At 51.3% G+C, this 17,295-nt stretch overlaps 1 protein-coding gene across 7 annotated transcripts in view; it reads right to left on the reverse strand.

Annotated features, from left to right (window-relative positions):
* Positions 1-17,295, reverse strand: part of SEPTIN6 (septin 6) — a 67,590-nt gene that overhangs the window by 19,017 nt on the left and 31,278 nt on the right. For all 7 annotated transcript variants that reach the window (XM_042973730.1, XM_042973732.1, XM_042973729.1 and 4 more), the window contains exons 4-6: positions 12,591-12,777; positions 9,458-9,619; positions 1,953-2,049 (exon numbers count right to left, since the gene is read on the reverse strand). In XM_042973730.1, the coding sequence (XP_042829664.1) occupies positions 1,953-2,049; positions 9,458-9,619; positions 12,591-12,777 (446 nt within the window). The remainder of the gene's footprint in view (positions 1-1,952; positions 2,050-9,457; positions 9,620-12,590; positions 12,778-17,295) is intronic.

A 17,295-nucleotide genomic window follows, 5' to 3' on the forward strand; every position in this document is an offset into this window, starting at 1 on the left:
TTTGGCCCAGGTCATGATCTCGCAGTTCGTGAGCTCGAGCCCTGCATTGGGCTCTGTGCTGACAGCACGGGGAGCCTGCTAGGGATTCTCTGTCTCTCTGTCTGCCTCTCTGCCTCTCTCTCTCAAAAACAAATAAACACTGAAAAGAAATCACATCAGTCAGGCAACCTCTCAGGTCACTCGAACACGACAGCGAACTCCAACTTCTAACAAAAACTTTCGAAAATCCCTTTGTTGGTTACGTGTGTGTGATCTAAATCGGACGAAGTCACTGGAACCACGCCTGCTGCTTTCTCCTCATTTTATTTCAGGTTCCCGTCTCTCGGGCCACAAACTCATTCCCAGTTAGGACCGTGAGTCCAGGAACCATTCACAAATGTTCCTAGCAGAGGATCTCAGCCCCAAATGGCAGAGAAGGACCACAACCTAGCACAGCTCTGATAACCAGTCTTGTCCTATCTACGGAAAATCCAGCTATCACTGGAGGGTCTTTGGTGCGCCCTAAAGCATGCCAGCCTTGTATGGGGGTGGACAACTTCCCACCCTCTTTCTGTTGTTTGCTCAGTGGCAGGGACAAGTGTACTGTGAATCAGCGTCCCTCTGGCACACGGTGCCCCCGTGCTCAGAGACCCAGCTTACAGCTGAAGACTTGGAGGACCAGACACCCCTTCCACCCATGGCAGTGGCCTAGGCCTTGCTTTATCCACAGAACTGACTAGCCCCAGGGACGACTTACATACAACGTGTCAGGCAGACCACAAAAGGAAGTTTCCTGAGTGTACATACATCTGGGCTCTTTTTTTAGAGACAGAGAGAGCACCAGTGGGGGAGAGGGGCAGAGGAGGAGAGAGACAGAAGCCTAAGCAGGCTCCACGCTCAGCGGGGCTCGATGCCGCGACCCTGGAATCATGACCTGAGCCAAAATCAAGAGTCGGATGCTCAAGCGGCCGAGCCAACCAGGTGCCCCACAATACGTCTGGGTTTGTTTTTTTTTTAAATGTTTATTTATTTTTGAGACAGAGAGAGACAGAGCACAAGTGGGGGAGGGCAGAGAGAGAGAGAGGGAGGGAGACACAGAATCTGAAGCAGGGTCCAGGCTCTGGGCTATCAGCACAGAGCCTGACGTGGGGCTCAAACCCACGGACCGTGAGATCATGATCTGAGCCAAAGTCGGACGCTTAACTGAGCCACCCCAGGCACCCTAATACATCAGTTTTTAAATTGTAAAATAATCCTATATATACCGAAATAAAGAAGTAAAAATGAATCCCAATGTATGTACACCCCAGGTGAAATAGTACCCACACCTCGTGTCCCTTCCTGGTCTTGAAACGGGACTTAAGCACTATCCCGACTTTGCGCTTTATCATCCTTCATTTTTCCTTATAGTTTTGGCACTTACGTATGAATTCCTAAAAATATATTTACCTTGTTTAGTTTTGTCTACTTCCGGAATTCATATAAATGGCATCATGTATTCTTCTATGATTTATTTAATCCCACGTTATGTTTCTGAGATTCATTTATGTAGAAGTAACTGTAACCCATGCGTTGTCACCACTGTCTAATATCCCATGATAGGAACGCTTTGCAGCTCATCCAATCTGTTTTGGACGGGTATCTGGGTTGTTTGTTAATCATTTGCTATATTCTGGTACATCTCCTGGTACACTCGGGCCAACACACACGCTTCCTTGGCACGCTCCTTACCTTGCTTCACCTTGTACATTTGTTTTTGTTTTGGGAACGCTTTCTCCATTAGAGACAAAGAGAGCTGGCTCATGGCAGAGAATCGAGGTATGGGGCCAGAGCTTGCCTGTGGCTGTTTGAAGCCCAAGCCGAATGGGTAGAGACCCGGGACGAGTTAGACACTGGTCACACAGAGGCTGGAGACAAGCAAAGATGCAGACGGTAGGGGCTCCCTTGTCCCCGTCTCCTGGAGACTCACTCACCTTGCACCGTGCCCCAAGGATACTGCCGTGCCTTCATCATCTTGTTGCCTATCTTGAGTTCTTCTGTGCTGCCGATGACAGCAAACGGCAGGTGCGCCTGCAAAAGAAGGCAAACCAAAGCTCAGAGCTCCAGGGGAAAGGCACCGAGCGTCCCTCCATACGACTGCTGCCTGGCTCTGGGGCCTCGGGCCCTCATACCGTGGTGTCCCTTCCTGTCGTCATCAAGAGGCATTTCTTTTTTGTTAATTTTTAAGAAACATTTATTTATTTTTGAGTGAGAGACAGAGTGCAAGCAGAGGAGGGGCAGAGAGAGAGGGAGACACGGAATCCGAAGCAGGCTCCAGGCTCTGAGCTGTCAGCACAGAGCCTGACGCAGGGCTTGAACTCACGAACACGTGAGATCATGGCCTGAGCTGAAGTTGGATGCTTAACAGACTGAGTCACCCAGGTGCCCCAAGAGGCATTTCTTAAGCTCTGAGCTGTGTGGGCATAAGAGGCCTCACCCAGGCTTCTCCTGTTCAGAAATTCACAGCAGGTGATATTGACATGGCTGAATGCATTACAGAACACGCGAAGGTGGAAAATAAGGAGAATAATGAGCAGATACAACGATTAGCTTGTTATTCAGAATTCACAGGTGCTGATGGGGAAAGCCTTTGGAAGATGGGGGAGTGGGATGAGGCACCTACGTGTGGATAGAGAGGCTCAAGGGGACCGAGGGGGCTAGGATCACCGCCCCCTCCCAGAGGGTGAGAGCCCCTGGAAACCGGTACATACCGGTGACTGAGCTGTATACTCCTTGTTCTCATCCTTCCCCGGAGCAAGAGCTCACACTGAACTCTTGAGCCTAGAAGTCAAGTCCACAGGTATTTTCCCACATGCCCATGACTGTGCTGGGTTCTGTTTTAGGTGCTGTAAGGGAGGCAAAAGAAGTAGAAGACACACTCCCTCACCCTCTAGGAGCTTACAATCTTGTTGGGGGCACCTGACTTTCATACCCAGACTCGTCTAAGACAGAATATGACCAAAGGTTCAAATGTATGGTCCCGTGCCCGCACATAGTAGGTGCTTAATAAACACTCCATGAATGGCAGTAGCAGGGCCATGAAAATAGTAGGGAGGAAAGAAAGACAAAGTACACCCAGGGGTATGAGCGTGGTGCTTGCAGGGGTAATGAGGACCTAGGTCCGCTTGCTGAAGGTTTTGTAGGTCAGAGAAAAGGCAGCTGACCCCAACTGGTAGCGTGGAGCTTGGGGAACACAGCGCCCTGTCTCCTAGGGAGCTGGCCAGGTTACAAGTGCCGGGACCACTGGCCAAGTGGAGCCACTGACTAAAATAGTGTTTACAAACCAGGTGATCCTGGGTGGGGCTTTACCCCAAAGGGCTTTACACAGACAAGTAAAAGTCCGCTGGGGGAAGCTTCCTTGGCCTGCTTGGAGAAATAGGCCTCAGTCTCAGATATTTGGACTCATTTGCTTCCTCATGCATTCTACAAATATTTACTGAGCCCCTGCTATGTGCTAGGCATTAGCAGTACCACGTTGAGAAGGCTCAGAGCCTGCCCCTGGAGAGCGCACAGTCTGGTAGGGGAGAAAGACATGCCAGCAATAATACTACAGTAAAGTCTAGATTATAAACAGAGATTCAAGAGCTTCAGGAACAGAGGAGGGAGCAGCTGACTTCGTGAAATCTAAGCGGGCTTCACAGAGGAGGTAGTAACAATTGAATCTTTCCAACAGCACTGTGAAGTTAGGTATTATTATCCCCATTTTATAGAGAAGGAAACTGAGGCCCAGTTCCCAGCAGAGACACCGTAGTAAGGACCAGAGCCAGGGACGGAACCCAGGGTCTATCTGGCTTCAAAGCCCACCACTGGTCTGCCACTCCCATGTAGGGGGTTCGAGCAGCAGATGGGCTGAGCACTCTAAACCCTGGGGTGAACTTGGCCGGGCAAGGCCAGATTATAAGAAGCAGTTCAATTCTGGAAAAATTCAGGGGGCAATGAAGTCCTGAAAACCCTGCCCAAGGGCCAGAGCCTCCCTGACTTCTGCCACCCGGCTTTGTAGGAGGGACATCGGGGCACAATTCATTCCCACTCAGGGCCCCAAGACATGTTGGGAACCTCAAATCCACCCTCCAACACTTTCTGGGGAAATGCTGTCTCTCTTGCACAGAAGAGGTTCCAAAGCTTCAGCCACGTGACACAAAAGTGCCAGAGGGCGGCGATGCCTGAGGGCTAGACCGAGGGAGGAGGTGAGAAAGAGAACCGCCTCGTATCTTTCTCACGCACCCCCGGCTCTCAGCTGAAAGTGATGGAGAAGGGCATGTCAAGTGGGAGGGACTTCTCTGGGTTCTAGAGGAAAGGAGAAAAAAAAAAAAAAACACCAAGAAGAGAATAAAGGCATAAAAAACGTCAGGTTTTTATTCCCTTGGGCCTGTTATTTTTATCTCCACAAGACACTGTTAGTTAGAATGATGGGGTCACTTGCTTCCCCTCTGCCTTACAGCGCTGTCATTTTATCTGTCCCGGCTCCAAGACACAGCCCCCGCCAAGGCAGCTTCAGAGGGCTCCTGAGACTTCCCACAGCACACTTTGCAACTGGCATCCAAGTCTGTCCAGATAAGTATATGCAAGGGTATCACTTCCGAGGGCCCCCAGGCAGATTTCACTGGCTTGTCTCAACAGCACTACTGGGCGGTTATCATACACCCCATTCGTGATTTGGGGGAAGCGACCTGTCTAGGTCCCTAAGTCCCAGGCCCAAATCTTCCTGGGGGGCAGGAAGGACACGGCGCTTTAGCTGCCAGCCTCTCCCAGCCACCCACAGGAGCCTGCGCCCTGCCTCCTGGCTTAGATGGCATCCGCTGGAAGCCAGTTAACCATGAAGGGCAGGGAATCACGGGCCGGGCTCTGTCTGGCTCTCCTTCTGCCACTCTTGAGAGCCCGGTGGCTTTGACAACCAGGAGGAAGTCTAGCAGAGCAGGGAGACGCTAAACCAACCAACCACACTCCCGGGGGTGGCACTTTGTATGTGGGGGCCCAGGGAGGAGACTCTGAAGGCCACAAGATGGTGCGGTGGCTGAACCACGGGCAGATTTGCCCCCCAGGTGTCAGAAGCCCTAGTCCCAGGAAACGCAAGAGATACTCTCAAGCCTCCTCTTGGGAGTCTGTTCTCAGATTCACCTCGTGTCTACCCTAAATTCCTCTCCGTATGTTTTACAGTACTTGGTGTGGGGCATCTGGGTGGCCCAGTCAGGTAAGCATCCGACTCTTGATCTCGGCTCAGGTCACGATCTCACGGTTTGTGAGTTCGAGGCCCACCCCGGGCTCTGCGCTCAGGGTGCAGAGCCGGCTTGAGGTTCTGTCTTTCCTTCTCTCTGCCCCTCCCCAGCTTGTGCCCTCTCTCTCTCTCTCAAAATAAATAAACTTTAAAAATTAAAAAAAAAAAGTAGGATCCTAACCGAACTTAAAAAAATAAAGTGTTTGATGATCCAATTGGCACGAATTGTTCTATTCCTGCTCCAGTACAACCATTACGCTCGGGAGGCTGGATGACCGTTCGCCTCAGCCTGGTGAAATGGAGACTGTCAGGACCGTTTATTCCTTGTCTGATAATAACCCGATCAGGAGTGGCTCCCTCCCAGGGTGGACAAGATTTCCCATTTCAGGCTCTGACTGGTGATGCTCGCCAAAGGACGCGCCAACGTTGGAAATGGCACTGCCGCCTCAGGAGAAGGGAGAGGCTGCCGGCTGTGGGTCTCCCTGCGACCCTACTGGTGACGTCACCCACGTGCCCTCACCGGGGTCGTGTGCCTTTGGGGGAGCCAAACCCAAGACCTCACAGATGGCCAGCCAACTGAGCCGAGTCAAGTAGCTGGGCTTATTTCCTGGCCCCTGGCTGTGGTTTGAGCCATTCAGAGAACAACTGTCAATGTGAACAACGTAGCAATTTTTAGTATTTTTTTTAAAAAATTCTTTTTTTTTAATATGAAATTTATTGTCGACTTGGTTTCCATACAACACCCGGTGCTCATCCCAACAGGTGCCCTCCTCCATGCCCATCACCCACTTTCCCCTCCGTCCCACCCCCCATCAACCCTCAGTTTATTCCCAGTTTTTGAGAGTCTCTAATGGTCTGGCTCCCTCCCTCCCTAGCTTTTTTTTTCCTTCCCCTCCCCCATGGTCTTCTGTTAAGTTTCTCAGGATCCACATAAGAGTGGAAACATATGGTATCTGTCTTCCTCTGTATGACTTATTTCACTTAGCATCACACCCTCCAGTTCCATCCACGTTCCTACCAAAGGCCAGATTTCATTCTTTCTCATTGCCACGTAGTATTCCATTGTGTACGTAAACCACAATTTCTTTAATGTTCATTTTATTTTTGAGAGAGAGACAGAGCATGACTGGGGAAGGGGCAGAGAGAGGGGGGAGACACAGAATCCAAAGCGGGCTCCAGGCTCTGAGCTGTCAGCACAGAGCCTGACAGGGGGCTCGAACTCACGAACCGCGAGATCACGACTGGAGCCGAAGTCGGACGCTTAACCGACTGAGCCGCCCAGGCGCCCCGCAATTTTTAGTATTCACGTCCACAACCCTGAGAGTTAGCAGAGCAAGGGTTGAAAGCGGCGGGCAGCCAGACCTCTCAACGCCCTTCTCTCGCCGACCCCCAATCTGAAGTGGTTTCTCAGACCCACCCATAAGCCAAGGCGGAGGATGTGACCTCATTACTCTTATTTCCTGCCGTGAAAATCCCTAGCGGGGAGCGGCGGGATGGCCGCACACTCTTCTCCACTTAGGCAAGAGGCTTCTTCTACTTCCTCCAAACCAGTCCCCGTGACAACTGGCTGGGGTGGCTGAGGCTATGGGGCTGGAGTCAAATCCAGGATTGAAAGGCCAGCACCCATCCCTCCTGCCACCCACGCCCGGGTTTCTGATGACACGGCCCCGTACACCACAGCTTGTCTGAAGACCTTGGGGGCTTTCGACATGGCTGTTCCGGTGGCCGACAGGCTGAGCAATCCCGTGTATGTATTTCAGAGCAGCCACTCCCCACCCTTTCTGCCCCTCACAAGGGGCATTCACATGCATGCCCCCCTCCCGTGGGCATTGCCCAAGTCCAGGCCTGTGCTTTCCCGCTCAAAAAAGCATAGCGGGATGTCGGGGAATGGGTGCTGAGTGGTGTTATTATAGGGATAACCCTAAAGCCGCTCAAATTTAGTTTTTCAAAGTGAAACACTGGTACGCTTATAAGGAATGACCCAGAACCTCTTCGAAGCCACAGCAGCGTGGCTGAGAACCGCGGCTTCAGAGCGTGAGAAGTTTCCAACCTTGAAGCTGAGCCCCAAATGACTGTCACTCCTGACCCGCAAAGGAGTGAGAGGTCGTTTTGGGGGATGCGTCGAGATTGCGGGGAACTCTTTACCTTGTTTGTTCTTAGCAAAGCAAACCGCAAGCCTGAAAGCTACCTGTAGGTAGCTGTAGGGAACCCAAGGGTTTTTTTAAATAATTTTTTTAAGTTTAGGGGCACCTGGGTGGCTCAGTGGGTGGAGCATCCCACTTCAGCTCAGGTCATGATCTCCCGGTTCGTGAGTTCGGGCCCCACGTCGGGCTCTGTGCTGTCAGCTCAGAGCCTGGAGCCTGCTTCGGATTCTGTGTCTCCCTCCCTCTCCGCCCCTCTCTCGCTCCCTCAAAAATAAATGAACATTAAAAAAATTCTTTTAGGGGCGCCTGGGTGGCGCAGTCGGTTAAGCGTCCGACTTCAGCCAGGTCACGATCTCGCGGTCCGTGAGTTCGAGCCCCGCGTCGGGCTCTGGGCTGACGGCTCGGAGCCTGGAGCCTGTTTCCGATTCTGTGTCTCCCTCTCTCTCTGCCCCTCCCCCGTTCATGCCCTGTCTCTCTCTGTCCCAAAAATAAATAAACGTTGAAAAAAAAAATTAAAAAAAAAAAATTCTTTTAAATAATAATAATTTTTAAAGTTCATTTTATTTATTTTGAAAAAGAGAGAGCGAGAGAGAGAGGGAACACACAGCAGGGGCAGAGAGAAAGAGGGAGACAGAGAGAATCCCAAGCAGGCTCTCAAACCGATAGATCACGACCTGAGCCGAAACCACGAGTCGGACGCTTAACCGACTGAGCCGCCCAGGCGCCCCAGCAGGGAACCCAAGTTTGAACATTATCTACGGGGCCTGATGCTCTGAGGTGACTGAATGTTTCCGGACATCAGGGCCAGTGACACCACATGACCCTTCTCTCTAGGCTCCCCTCGTTCTGCAGGCCAGGCACCCTTTCAGGTTTTCTCATGACAGAGCCTGGCTTCCATCAACACGCCCTGACTGCTTGAGAGAATAAGCACCCATCTGTCTGTTCACCGCCCCCCCTTCTTTCTCCTGCTCAGATCGGTCAGAGGATAGAACCCCGCCCATCACAAGCCACAGAGCCTCGCTCTCAGGGCCAGATTTGTCAGAGATGATGAGGGACTCCTCGTCACGAACATATCTCAGGTGTACGGATGGGCAGGAAGTCAGGCGGAGACAATGATTTACCGCCCCGCTACGCTCATTTGTTGGCCAGTTCATAGGAGGTGGGCAGCTGATGCCATAATGATAACTTGGGGGCAGCGGCGGCAGGAAAGTTTTCTAAAAACGGCTTTTATTACCAGGCTTTCCTGAGTTTGGCTATACCCAGGCATTATGTCATCAGGAAAAACTGATGCCTCTCAACAGGGAGGAAAAAAAAATCTGTTCCCAAAGCAGAGGCTTTCTGAAAGCCATTAGCTGTCTCCTTGAAATCACAACATTGAAGATTTCACAGCAACAGCATCAACACGTTGTAAAGAAGCACGAGGACTCCCCGCCGTCCCTCGTTACTCATTCCTCCAGTTGGGGGCGGGGGGCGGAAATGAGAAAGGAGAGGAAAGATGGCAAGTCGGGGTGGTTTTTTTGATTCATTCACACTTAATAAAGCAAAGCATAACCCCGAAACTTAAAAAGAACATTTCTCTAGTCACCAGACAAATCGGAGGCTATATGTCATTTTTCCTCCTGGGGGCAGAGGGCTCCGTTCTCCGAGTACGGATTATCCTGCAGTCTCGGGAGCAAGCCAACTTTTTGGCCGTGGTTGCCATGGCATTGTTTGGGTCAGAGATGAAGACCGTTTGCCTTTCTGGCGGTCCCGTGGGGGCTGGCTTAGACCAAGGCGGCATCAAAGAGGAGGGTGGCCGGAGAGGTTCAAATTCCCGGCTCCAGACTCTTCCTGAAGTTGCCCTTTCCCTCCCTCGGTCTCTGGCAATTAATCTCTACATCTCTGAGGCTTTCAAGCAGCCACCACTAGGGGAGAGGAGCTGTTTTGGTTCTGGATCCTTCCTCACAAACCCCTGAGACTCAGATGATCGAGAGTTGACGACACTAAAACGGACAGGGATGTCTAATGGCTAGTTTGTAAAAATAATAATAATACAAATAAACAGCAAATGGTCAGAAAGTTGAACCCCTGTTGAACTCACGTTCATGGTTCCATTGATCTCTGCCACGGACTCGTCATCTGTCGGGAACTGGTAGATCTGAACCCCGTTGCTGACAAGTTCACTGGTGATTTTGATTTTGAACTTCGTTAGCTCACTCTTAGAAATGGCATCTGATTTGGCAATGATGGGGATGATGTTCACCTAGGGAAGGAAGGAGCAAAGTGGGATCACTGCTGGTGATCTGTGGCTGATAGCGTGACAGAGGACCTCCACCAGCTGTCAGAAGGAACAGCTCAAACCAATGGTCTAGGACTGGCCACCTCTGTAGCCAGGTTACAATAGAATAAATGACAATGGGTGCTGTTTGCTAAGTGCTGAGTACTGAACTAAGTGCTTTACATGGATTAAGCCAACTCATCCTGACAACAACCCTCTCGTTTTACAATGAGAAGTTGAGGCACAGACAGGCTAAGTAACTTGTCCAAGGCAACAGAGCAGGTAAGTAGCAGAACTGGGATCCAGATCCAAGTTTAACCTTATTCCTAAACCCATAGTCTTAACCAGCTCAGACCCAAGCTCATGAGCTGTGTGATATCTTAATATCAATAGCACTGCTTGGGTGATTCCTTTTTTTTTTTTTAACGTTTATTTTTGAGAGACAGAGAGAGACAGAGCACGAGCAGGGGAGGGGCAGAGAGAGAGGGAGGCACAGAATCCGAAGCAGGCTCCCGGCTCTGAGCTGTCAGCACAGAGCCCGGCACGGGGCTTGAACCCATGAACCATGAGATCATGACCTGAGCCAAGGTGGGACACTTAACCGACTGAGCCACTGAGGGACCCCACTGCTCGGGTGATTCAAAGCAGAAGGATGACAGCTGAGAATCTGTGGTTGATGACGGGGGAGGTGGCCACTCCTTGTTAACAGTGAATTGTCCCAACCTATCCAGTGCAGGCTAGCCCCAGTCACTGTGACGGTGACCCACCCACTCGGGTGACGGCAGGGAGGGCAGGCAGGGCAGAGCTCGGTAAAGATGCACCCCCAGCCCCCTTCTGGCAGCAAACTTATGGACCAACCCGGCTGGATGAAGGAGACCCTCTCAGTTACAGTCTGATCGAGTCTTCATGCAAAAAGGGTTATACTGCCCGAGTTCCACGGTTAGTTTCCGCATAAAGCAAGCAAGTAGACATGTCTGATTTCAGACAGCAGGGGGAGGGCCCAGGGCCACCCCGAAGTTCAATCCACCTGAACCCTGCTCCTTGAAATTACTCCAAGAAGGCACAAGGCTTCTGCTGCTGGAAAGTAAAGAATCGTGAAATGCACATGCCTTCGCGAGACAGGGCACACCCAAGCTCAGGCTCGCACGGAGACCACAGGCGTTCCTGCCAGCAGGCTCCGGTGCGGCAGCGTGGGTGGTGCTTGGGCCCCGAAAGGAGCCCTACACTTGGAAGATGAACTCTGCCCGCTCGGCACTTTGCCTTAGGAGAACCTCTGGAGATTGCCGCCAGTTTCCGGTGCTAGGTGAAAGGACTGGACCCTGCAGGCACCTTTCTTGAAGTCTATTCAGGAGGCTGGTTGAGGGGAGGTCAAAGCCAAGGTGGGACAGCAGACAGAGCAGATCCCCCTTGTCGCTTTTCACCTGGTCCCCATAGACACACCTGCCAAAGGCTGCCTACTTAAACCCAACCCAGCCACCAGGCCACCAGCGCGTGGCTCTCTGCTGCCCTGTACAGGACATGCAGGGCATGATGACATTTCCAGAGCAGGCAGTTAGTCACGGGTTGGCGAGCTCGGTGCTGCAAAAAAATGAAAAAAATTACTCCTGTTTTGATCATAGCTGAATGTCGGTTTTCAGCGCCGAGGTGCTAGTAAATAGCGCATATAAATTAGACTTTTGTAAAGTGAAAATTTCTTGGAGTCAGAGAGAGCTAGGTCCAAATCGTAGACCTATCACAAGCTGTCTGACCCGGAGCAACCTACTAGGCTCTCTGTGCCTCAGTTTTCTCATGAGTGAATGGGAATAATAGTATCTGCCACCCTGGATTACTGGAAGGAGGAAAATAAAATATTGCATCTCACGTACTGGTCCCAGTGCCAGGCACATATGAAATGTCAGGGAGGAAATGTATTTTTTTTTTTTTTTAAGGAATCCTGCACCGGGGCGCCTGGGTGGCTTGGTCGGTTAAGCCTCCGACTTCGGCTCAGGTCATGATCTCACAGTCCGTGAGTTCGAGCCCCGCGTCGGGCTCTGTGCTGACAGCTCAGAGCCTGGAGCCTGTTTCGGATTCTGTGTCTCCCTCTCTCTCTGCCCCTCCCCTGTTCATGCTCTGTCTCTCTCTGTCTCAAAAGTAAATAAACGTTAAAAAAAAAAAAAAAAAAAAAAGAATCCTGCATCGATTCTTTCGGAAAGGAAATAATCCTTTCACATGAAGAATTCTTGTCCAATCTGGTGTGGGACTTACATTTTCCAGTTTCTCTTAAAGCGGGACGTGCCTGACCCCCCCCCCCCACCTTTCTCCGGAATGGAGATCATATAACTTGGTGTCACAGATCCGAGTTCGAATCTAGATGCTGCCGGGAGCTGGCTATATGACAACAGGCAAGTCATTAGTCTCTTAGAGCCTCAGTTTTCCCTTCTGTAAATGGGGGATGATAGCATTTGCCTACAGAGTTGTGGGAATCCAAGGAGATGTTCCATGAGGTCCCCGCACGGGAGTGGCATAGGACGAGGATTTGACAAGCAACAGCGGTCACTGTTGAAATAATGACGGATCATAGAGAACAGTAACTCTCAAAGTCAAGTTTTGCACGTTTGACCCTAGGACAGGCCGGTGAATACTAGAGCAAAGGAAAAACACCTTTCCGTTGCCAAGGGCTGAGCCCCCTAGACCCAGCCGGCCGCCTTGCCTGTATCCAGCCTTCTCCTAACCAAGAGGGATCAGGGCCGAAAGACGGCTCAGGATAAACCCACGCCCAGCGCTGGCAAAACAGATCGCGAAGCGCACAACACGGGCCCTGGGTCCATGACACCATCTTTCTGGGACACCGTCTGAGGGACAGGGAATGAAGGAGAGGGGAAGGAGGCCACAAATCCTCTCCCGGAATCTGGCATCCGCGTTGCACAAGAGACCGGTAAGCTAGATTTCCCACCTGCCCCCGCCCCTGCCCCCGCACCTTACTGTCCAGCTTCTTCATCGTCACGAGGTCCAGAGACTTCAGGGAATGACCCGTGGGGGCAATGAAGTACAAGCAGGCGTGGATTCGGGAGTCATGGTAGGCGTGCAGGACCCTGCGGATCTTCAGCTCTTCCTGCAGGTAGGCCTCGAACTGGGCGTCGATGAATTCCACGATAGGCTTGTAGCTAAAGGGGGGGAGCAGGGAAATGGCCTGACGGCTGCCAAAGCTGGGCTTTCGATCCAGCCCCTTTTATCTTAGTTTAGTTTTTAATATTTATTTATTCGGGGGAGAACACAGCGGGGGAGGGGCGGGGGAGGGGGACAGAGGATCCGAAGCGGGCTCTACGCTGCCAGGCTGACAGCGGCGCGCCCGACGCGGGGCTCGAACTCACGAACCGTGAGATCGTGACCCGAGCCGAAGTCGGACGCTCAACCGGCTGAGCCCCCCAGGCGCCCTGATCCAGTCCCTTTTAGAAGTTGAAAATGCCCTCGGTAATCTGACTCTGCACATCCTGCTAGGTTTCTCCATCTCCCTTCAATGGGCCCCCGATCCCGTCAGGCCGGCCACCTCCTTGGTCCGAGCAGGAGCCAAACTTAGGCCTATCCGTGTACCTTCACTCTGGAATGCCCCACTTCTCTCTTCTCGTCCCAATCCTGCCCTCCCAGACCTCAGGAGCCATGGAATGTCCACCTTCTCTCCCACACGGCCTTCCCCGCCTCTGCCAGAAACCCCTTCTGCGACCTCAGATCGCTTACTCTTGCTTCACGAGGATCACCGTTCCCTCAAATAGACTGCGTCCCTCTGAGGGGCAGAGACCACGACGGGCACGTCTCTGTCCCCCATGGGGCCCCGATGCAGTGTGGCGCTCACGGGCATCTCTGGGGGTCAGGGAGGTGCTGATCGCACTCCAGACTGGGTCCCCTGTCTTTGCTTCCTCCGTCTCCCCCCAGCGCCTAGTATGGGAGCTGGGTCCCAGGGGGTGGCCAGGACGGGGAATGTTGGCAGAAGGCTCTGGGCTCTGCTCAGTCTTGCTGGGTTCATGGCACTGCCTACGAGGCTCCCCCGAGGGCCAGATAGTTTTCTGGTTCTCATTTCCTTCAAGAGCGTGACTTTAAAACCTAAGCATTTGGACAAAATTTGGTAAAGACACTCCCCTCCACACCCTCCACACATGTACGTACACACACACACACACACACACACACACACAGAGCTCACTGAGTCTCCACGCAGAATCCCCTTTATGACCCCAAGTCCTGCCAGGGCGTCTTAAACAAGAGCCAGCCCTCTGCTCCTCCCTGTCCTGGGAAGCTCGTCTCTTTTCTCCCAGGCCACTCCTGCCGCCCCTGCAGCCTCTTTCTGCTCTAACTAGGTCAGCTTTGCTTCGGCTTTGCCTCTGCTATCTCCCCGTCTCTCTGATCTGTCTCTCTGATCTCCCGGTCTGTCTGCGGTGTCCGGGGCTTCCTCCCTTCAAGCTAGAAGAAGTTTGTCATCCAGCCCCAGGGAACTGAGTTTGCAGATCCCACTGCTTGATGGAAACGTGATCAAAGTGGGTGTGGGGACCGGCCAACGCTTCCCACCTGCAGGAGGCCCCCAACTTGAGCCTTTTTGAAAGATCCCCCGGTAGAGAAGGGAAAATAGCTTTAAAAAAAAAAAAAAAGAATCACCAAATCCTAGATTCTGAGAGCCACATACAGAGGAGAGATCCATGCAAGGTATCTCTGGAGCTCCAGAGAACAATCTAAAAATAAGATCCTTTTTTTTCTTCCTTTGATCCTTCTGAGCCAAACATCATTCTGAAGGGTAACAGCATCCAAGAATCTCTTGGTTGCAGACATCCTTAGAAGGTTCTTGAAGAATTAGGAGTGGGGGGGGCTGGTGCATCCCTTAGACTTATCTAATTAACTTTTGGGTGATGGGCTCATTTGTCTCCATTATATAACTCTTTTCTTTTTCTTTTTTTTTTTTACTTGATTTTTTTGGTTCTATGAAAGGAGCGGAAAGAGTGCATTTTGAGCTTTTTCTACCCCCCACCCCGGTCCCTGGTAATACCCTGGGCCTCTCTTTCAGCTCCTGCGTCAGGCTCTTAGGGGTCCCCGAAGCGGTGCCTGGATCAGACCAGCCAAACCAGGCAATGAACCCACAGCGTTCGGCTTAGACTAATCCTGAAGGGGTGATCTACCTTTGTCTTACTCACCTGTGTGTCCTCGGTGTCCAGCATGCTGATCTGGAACAGAGTAAGTGTTCCACCCCACTCTGCTGTGCTCACTGGTCTCCAGTCCATGATAAACAAAACCCCTTACTCCCGGAGACAGTCTCTGCACAAACGTTCCCTTCTCCTGGGTGACACCCGACTCCCCTTCAAAGACGCGGCTTCCCTCATAAACCTCAGCTGGACAGTTCTACATCTCTCACACCCGAGCTCTGTGGAGGGGCGGAGAGGGCACCTTTCTTCTTGCTCGTCATTCCCCGCCTCCCTACAATCTCTTCCATCTCCTCCAAAACCCATCGCCAACATAACCCACCCCTCATCGTCACTCATGTTTTAGGGCACAGGCTCTTCATCTGGGGTCCACGGACCTCCAAGGGGCCTATGGATAGAATTCATAGGATCCACGAACTTGGGGTAGGAAAAGAACCACCTCGTTGCCACTAAGCTCTCCCGAAAGCTTAGCAATTTCTTCAGGCACAAGGGTACGTAACGAGCTACAGGAATTTGAGCAGCACGTGTGATTTCACAGTCAATGGAAATCACCGATATGTTGATTTCCTATTGCAGTTGTTGCAAATATCTCAAAATAGCCTTTATACTTACACACCTTCTAAATGATGAGAGTTGTGGACCTGTGTATAGATATTCTAGGAACTAATAAAGAAGGACGTGGATTACTAAGTCACAATTCGAAAACATTTCGGGAACTGTATTTTTAGTATAAGAGTCGTGTTTTAGGCATTTAAGACCGTTATTCTGAGAATGAGTCCCCAGGCCTCACTGGCTAGCTAAGGAGGCCAAAAGCACAAAACAATTCCTTGCCTGGACATTATTACTTACTCCTTTCAGATAGTGATATGTTCTGTGAAGACAATAAGATAATGGCGATAAAAAGTGACCAGGAGAGGGGCGCCTGGCTGGCTCAGTCAGTTAAGCTTCAGACTTCGGCTCAGGTCATGATCTTAACAGTTTGTGGGTTCGAGCCCCGCGTCGGGCTCTGTGCTGACAGCTCGGAGCCTGGAGCCTGCTTTGGATTCTGTGTCTCCCTCTCTCTCTGCCTCTCCCCTTCTCGTGCTCTGTTTCTGTCTCTCAAAAATGAATAAATGCTAATAAATAAATAAATAAATAAATAAACAAACAAAAGTGACCGGGAAGGCTTCCCTGGCAATGTGACCTTTGAGCAGCACCAATGGAAATAAGAGAGCCATGAAGGATCTGGGAGAAGAGCATTCCAGAGAGGAATAACAAAGGTAATGGTCCAGGGGAGATTTCCAGTAGGTAGAAGGCAAGGGAGCTAGCTGGGAGTGGAAAAAGAACAATGAGCTATTCACAACTGCCCAAAGGTGAAAGCAACCCAATGGCCATCAACGCTGGCTGGCTGAATAAAATGTTGGATCTCCAAACAATGGGATGTTACTGAGTCCCTAAAAGGAAGAACAGACTGATATGCGCTGCCGTAGGGACAAATCTTGAAAACACCCTTCAAGTGAAAGAAACCAGACACAAAAGGACAAACATTGTCGATTCCACTTAGATGTCGTGCCTAGAATAGTCAAAGTCACAGGGAGAGAAAACAGAATAGCAGTTGCCAGGGAATAAGAGGAGAGGGGAAAGGGAGTTATTCTGGGGGGATAAGAATGTTTTGGAACGAGGCAGACCTGATGGCTGCGCGACACTGGGGATGTATTAAATGGCACTGAATGGTTCACTTTCAAACAGTTATGATTATGAGGGACGACTGGGCGGCTCAGTCGGTCGAGCCTCTGACTTCAGCTCAGGTCAGGTCATGAACTCACAGTTTGTGAGTTTGAGCCCCGCATCGGGCTCTGCGCTGATGGCTCAGAGCCTGCTTGGGATTCTGTTTCTCTTTCTCTCTGCCCTTCCCCCATTTGTGTGCACGCTCGCGCTCTCTCTCTCTCTCTCTCTCAAAATAAATAAATAAACTTAAAAAAATTGTTTTTCAGATGACCTTGGGTTTCTTAAACATAGTGTAGAAAACTAATGATTTTACCTCTCAACGAGCACTTTTCAGTGGTCGTCCTCCTTGACACTGTTGACCAGTCCCTTCTTTTTTTTTTTAAATTTTTTTTAACGTTTATTTATTTTTGAGACAGAGAGAGACAGAGCATGAACGGGGGAGGCTCAGAGAGAGAGGGAGACACAGAATCTGAAACAGGCTCCAGGCTCTGAGCTGTCAGCCCAGAGCCCGACGCGGGGCATGAACTCACGGACCGCGAGATCATGACCTGAGCCGAAGTCGGACGCTCAACCGACTGAGCCACCCAGGCACCCCGACCAGTCCCTTGTTAAAAACACTGCCCTCTAGCTTCACTGCTACCAGAATCTCCCGCCTCTATAACTCTTCTCACTTGCCTTAAACCTTGGCCCGTCTGGAAGATTCCATCCTGCGCCATCTTTTGGTGTCCTGCTCTGCATTGCACACGCATTCTCTGTGTGCCGGTCCTCCGTGCAGACGCAGCCAACCGAGCC

This window comes from Panthera tigris, chromosome X (assembly GCF_018350195.1).
Source record: "Panthera tigris isolate Pti1 chromosome X, P.tigris_Pti1_mat1.1, whole genome shotgun sequence".
Lineage (NCBI taxonomy): Eukaryota > Metazoa > Chordata > Mammalia > Carnivora > Felidae > Panthera > Panthera tigris.